This window comes from Gavialis gangeticus, unplaced genomic scaffold, assembly GCF_001723915.1.
Source record: "Gavialis gangeticus isolate Ggan-Ray unplaced genomic scaffold, GavGan_comp1, whole genome shotgun sequence".
In the NCBI taxonomy this organism is placed as follows: Eukaryota; Metazoa; Chordata; order Crocodylia; family Gavialidae; genus Gavialis; species Gavialis gangeticus.
In genome coordinates, this window is record NW_017729014.1 from 16,106,825 (window position 1) to 16,112,316 (window position 5,492).

General features: G+C 44.9%; 1 protein-coding gene across 1 annotated transcript; it reads right to left on the reverse strand.

The window, feature by feature from the left end:
• Positions 1-1,318: 1,318 nt before the first annotated feature.
• On the reverse strand, positions 1,319-5,163 carry MRPL20 (mitochondrial ribosomal protein L20). The gene is made up of 4 exons (XM_019511847.1): positions 5,041-5,163; positions 4,167-4,277; positions 3,597-3,674; positions 1,319-1,766 (listed from the first exon to the last, which is right to left on the reverse strand). Exons 1-4 carry the CDS (start codon positions 5,125-5,127, stop codon positions 1,593-1,595), a joined length of 450 nt encoding a protein of 149 aa, XP_019367392.1. The 5' UTR covers positions 5,128-5,163; the 3' UTR covers positions 1,319-1,592.
• Positions 5,164-5,492: the final 329 nt, after the last annotated feature.

A 5,492-nucleotide genomic window follows, 5' to 3' on the forward strand; every position in this document is an offset into this window, starting at 1 on the left:
CTCGGCCCCCATTGGCCGAGCGCGCCGGGCCGCCCGCGCTCATTGGCTGGCGCCGCGCCGAGGCTGCGCGCTGACGTAAGCAGTGTGACACACCCGTTGGGTATTTGAATGGGGTGGAGCGGCCGGAAGTTCCGGGTGGCTAAGCTTCGCTTCCCATAGCCCCCCCCAGGGGCCTACTCCATATACAACCAGCCCAGCAGGCAGGGCCCAGCTGGGCGCGCCTTGCGCAGTGCGGGGTCAGGCCTCTCTTTCCTCCACTCCGGCCCACAGCTAAAAGTGAAACGCCAAGTCCTGCACTGAACCCTCAGTTTCGCATCCTCTTGTGGCATCAGGCCCCTATGGCCTGGCAGAGGGAGATTGCACTGGAGGGCAGGGATTGGCATCAACACCCCCACCCCCTAGTGTGAGAGAACGGCTTTTGCTGAAACAACGAGCGAGCGAGAAGTGAGCAACCTGTCTGCTACGAGGCTGATGGGTGTTGCAACACCCCACAGGGTCGGTCCCCTGAGAGCGCAAAATTTCTGAATGCCTCATTGATTCTCCTGCCATTACAGCCAGTCCAGTAACAATCGCTACAAAGAAAATTTGTTCCTTGAGTTTTAAGAATAGGGATGGAACTATCACCCTTGCAAGTCACAGCTTGCATCCCCAAGCCCCCCAACTGACAATATCAACTCCTCTTTGAAATCCTGAAATGCAAATGTTCATTTCTATCCTGGAGAACTTTTGCAATCTTTTCTCTGATGCCCGATGGAGGGTGTTTGTGCCTGAAAGCTTGCAACTGAAGAATTTTTTTGGCAAAAAATCTTGGTGTAATAAGATATCATCTCTACCACAAGTCCTGATTGCTTTTTTCTCTAGACCAACACAGCTACAGCCTGGATACCAAACTCACTACCTAGACATCTTAAAAGTTTCTGTGTTAGTTTAAATTAAGATAGTGGCAAGATGAATTGATGTTTATATTAAGAAGGAACTGCATCATTGCCTACACTACTTTGTCTTTTCATACTCCAGATTTCTGGTAATTTTTTTTTTTTTTTAATAAAATGTTTAAGTGACTTATTTTACATGTGATCTAGTGGCTGAAGCGTTAACAATACCAAATCTAATATATTAAAAGCTTTCCTTTCACTAAGTTTTGACAGCTATTTTGTATGTATCATGCTTTTAAGCCACTGCTTTTCAACATAAACCTTCAATATGGCAGATGCAACATATCTGATTGGCTACTTTCATCAGTAGTTGTCACATTTCTGCAAGTATCTTTTATTGTAATGTAACCTCAGAAGCAACTCATCCAAGCCTTCTGTAATACTAAAAAAAAAGAACAAATATGTCTTTATTAGGCTGTTACAGAATGAGATGTTCACATTTTTAAACAGAATGACTTTTACAAGTTTTATTATTTATCCCTGCAGAGTTTGGTTGACAACTTTAACCAAGCCCCACTGGGATCAGTATAACAGAAAAACACCACCCAGACCTAAGAAGGGTCTTGTTTCCTTTTTGTACTCAGGGAGTAAACGGACATTACAAGGCAGGTCCCTACTTAGAACAGACCTCTGCAACTGCAGATTATGTCCATCACATCAATAATGGTGCACAAGACGTGAAAATATTCCTTCTGGTTCTTTTCCATCTCCAAGGGCATCAAGAAAGCCTTCTTGTCGTCTTCTTTGAGCTAAAGCAGCTAAGGATTTGAATGTCTTTGGCTCATAAATAGCCAAATCAGCAAGCATTCTCCTGTTCAGTTCCACCTGGCACTGAAAGAAAGTATAATCATCAGTTAAGAGGAGAAAACTTTACTTACAGAAAATTAAAATAAAATTTTAATGCATGTTTAAGATGCATTAACATTTGCTTAATGTTTTCTATCTGGAGCTCTTCGCAAGACGCATGGTTCTTTTTTGTCACTCTCTCAGCTGGAAAGTGTTATCTGATAAAAACAGCAATATTCTTTGTTATCATGTATGTACCAAGATGCACCACGTAATCTAAAATACTGCACCCACAAGTTTGTAGAAAACCTTTTCACTAAACCCCAGCACCTACAGTTGTAATCTTTTCCTTCATGGAAAACTACAGGTTATTTTGAAAGCTCTAGTTTTCAAATTCTAGCAAAGAAAGATAACTAGATTCCAAAAATAGATGAGAATTTTTACTGGAACAGTATTTTGCACTTCTGTAGCAAACCCCAGCCAAGAAACTCCAAGCTGCTTGAGTAAAGTATGCTCTCCGCTTTAGAGAAGCAGCAGCAGACAGAGAAGTTTGACTGGGCTAGCATGCCACTAAATGTCTGATGCAGATTTAAGGAGAAAATTCAGTTTTCAATTCCAAATCCTGTGTGTCAATCATCTTTGCATAGCTTTTCAGGCTCTGTAACATCCTTTGGCCATACCATTTATTTTCACCTTAAAAAAATTAAAAGCTTGGCTGTCCTTTAGGGGCCTGATCTCAAGAGGTGGTAAACAGCAGCTTATTCCTACTGATTTTTATAGCAGTGCTTTGCATCACAAGAACAGACCCTTAAAAGGCATCTAGCAATGAAGGAACTGCAGGATCAGACCCTTTACACCCTATATATTGAACAATGGCTAGATTATCTATATTACAGAAACCAGATGTATGCTGGACGTTCTTACAGATAAGTTAACCCAGGGACTGACAGATGCACTGTTCTGAGATACGAGAGGGGAAAAAAGGGAAAGACATTTGGGAGAAATCCAAATCTCCAGACAGAGTACATTATTCTCTCAGTTACCAAGTATAACAAGAGGAAGTATTAGCATAAGCTTGTTAAAACTTTACTGTTAGATAACTTTGAGGGTATGTGAATTAACTGATTAAGAGACTACTTTTAAGGTTTCTATGCAACTACCCTGAAGTCCTAATGGGCGGGGGGAAAAGCTTTGAGAAAATACTGAAGTACATTATCACTTGTATATACTACTCTACACTATATATAGTACTCTGCAGTAATGAGCAGAGACACAAGCTTTTACAAAATCAATAAAAACAATTCTAGTTTTACAACTCCACTGCAATCAATTTTACAATTCCCATTTTTGTGTTTGTTTTTTTAAAGACAAGTGTCTCAGCAGTAAGAACAGACGTGAGAAAGAGACTATTGGATTTCACTGCCCATGCTCAATGAAATCCACACCAATCAGAAGACAATTTGGATATTTAAAACATGCTTTTACTAACCCAAGTTCTATTTTTTTTCAGACTTCTTAAACTAATACCAAGAGGAAGGCCACTCGATCTGAGCAAGTGAAGTAGAGGCATGGGTAAGGTAAGTTTATGCAACTTATGTTGACAAGATCCTTTAAATACACATGAAAATGGTAATTATTTAAGCTTGGCAGAGAAAAGGTAGGATATAAGTCTTTTGATGCTTCTATCCTGCTGAGATGAAGCATTGCAGAAATAGATGCGATTAGAAAACATGACTATGTTACTGAAGTGATCAGGAAAAAGAAATCAATAACCACTCTTCAGCAAAACTGCGAGGCTTTTTGGATGCAAGTAAGTTTACCCTTACAGGACATTTGGACACCTCAGTACAATTATTTTTCAAGCCAGAAACTTACCTTAGCAAGATTGCTTATAAAACCTGGATACTTCAAACCATGTTCAAGAGAGGCTGCTTCGATCCTAGTAATCCAGAGCTTAAAAAAAACCCAAACCATAGACGTAAATAAGTTAACATTTCAGTGGATGGAGTATTTTTTGTTACAGAACTAGATGTGGATTTGCTCAGTTAACGAATGAACACAGTGTGTTCTGACAAAAATTTCTTCTCATGGCTACAGATTTCTTAAGTTTCCTATTGCTGCAGGTGGCAAAGTACATGAGCTTTCAGCACCGATTCACCAGCACTGTGAAGCATTTTGGGATCCCCCAACCAAAGAAAGGGCAATATTACATTGAGCTCTAGCTTCTCTTGCTTTTATTGTTTGCATCAGCGGTGCCCATTGGGCCCAACAGGCCGTGCCTAGGCTTTGGCAGCAGGGGAGGGTGCCTGTATTAATTGCCGCCACTTCTCCGCTGCCAAATTTCCCAATCCATGGTGAGCCCTGGGGGCCACATCCCATAGCTCCACAGGCCACATCTGACCTGCAGGCTGGAGGTTATTTTACATCTAATATTTTGGTCCTTACCGTTCTCATGAATCTCTTCTTTAGTCTTCTGGCCTTTGTAGCCTTCACAAAAGCTCTGTGAATATTCCGTATAGCCAAACCATAGCAGCGGTTTTTTCTTCCACGAAAATGCTAAAGCAAAAAACAAGAAAATATATACTCCTTTGCATTTCTGTAGAGCATTTCATAATGAGGCTCTCAAAACAGCTTCCACTTTACAGGGAGACAAGTTTTGGCCATCAAGCTCCACAACTCTTTATAGATGGGAGATACAGAAGCTCATATACAAAGGACCACACTTTTTTCTCAGTGGCAGAGCACACATGAACCTGATCCATTTTAGACGTGACATACAATTTAACAGGCAGAAACAAGGAGAAACCAGTCACACACAATGAACCAGCATGTATTCCTGTAAACCGCCCGGCCAAAGGGAAGCCCATTAACTGGACCACGATCCCCTAAGCTGTACAGCTCCCCCACAACTCTGCTGGGACAGCGAATGCCCCTACGCCCCCACAGAGACCTGCACTGAAAGGCATGTTTATGGGGTGACCCCGAGGCCACCAATATTTCCTTTCGCTGCTTTACTGGTCTCTAAGGGAGCCAGGGGCTTACTGGTGGTCTCTAGGGCAGCCCCCGTTAAGTGGCAGCTCCTGCTCTTGATGCTGGGCTGAAGCAATCATCAGCCACCACAGGAAAGCAGGGCTGGAAGGACCCCCACCACGTCAACCCCACGGCAGGATCCTCCCTAGCGAAACCATCCCCCGCCAACAGGAAGGTCAAACATGCGGGGCATTTCTTTGCAAGAGGTCGCGGCTCCGGGGCGCGTTGCTCCTCCGGCTCGGGGCAGCGGAGGCGCCTTGCACGCGAGCGGCGGGCCGGGCACACTCACCCGGGCGTACTGGAGCTCCTCCAGCACCCGCCAGCGCCGCTCCGTATTCCGGCAGCGGATCCACCGCTGCAGGCTCAGGAAAACCATGTCGGCCGCTGCAGCCGCCGGCGCCGCCCTCGGCCCACGTGGGTCCGGCTCCCGCCACCACCCGGCCCGGCCCGGGGCGGAGTCCCCAGCGCTGCGTCACTCGGAGCGGGGAAAGCCCCTCCCGGCCGTGTGGGCCTGGGCCCACAAGCTGCGCCGCTTGCACCGCTTTATTATCATTACAATGATGATTTCCAGTGCCCAAAGCAAATGCACCGTGTCTTTAAATACGGGGCATTAAGCTTCCACCAGGCCAGGATCCCACCTCCCAGAGGCGCCCAGCAGTTCAGACACTCCTTGCATCCAGGCAGGCATCCAGTGAGCAAGTCCAGCCCCCCCAGCCACCGTGATCTTAGGCAAAAGGCCTG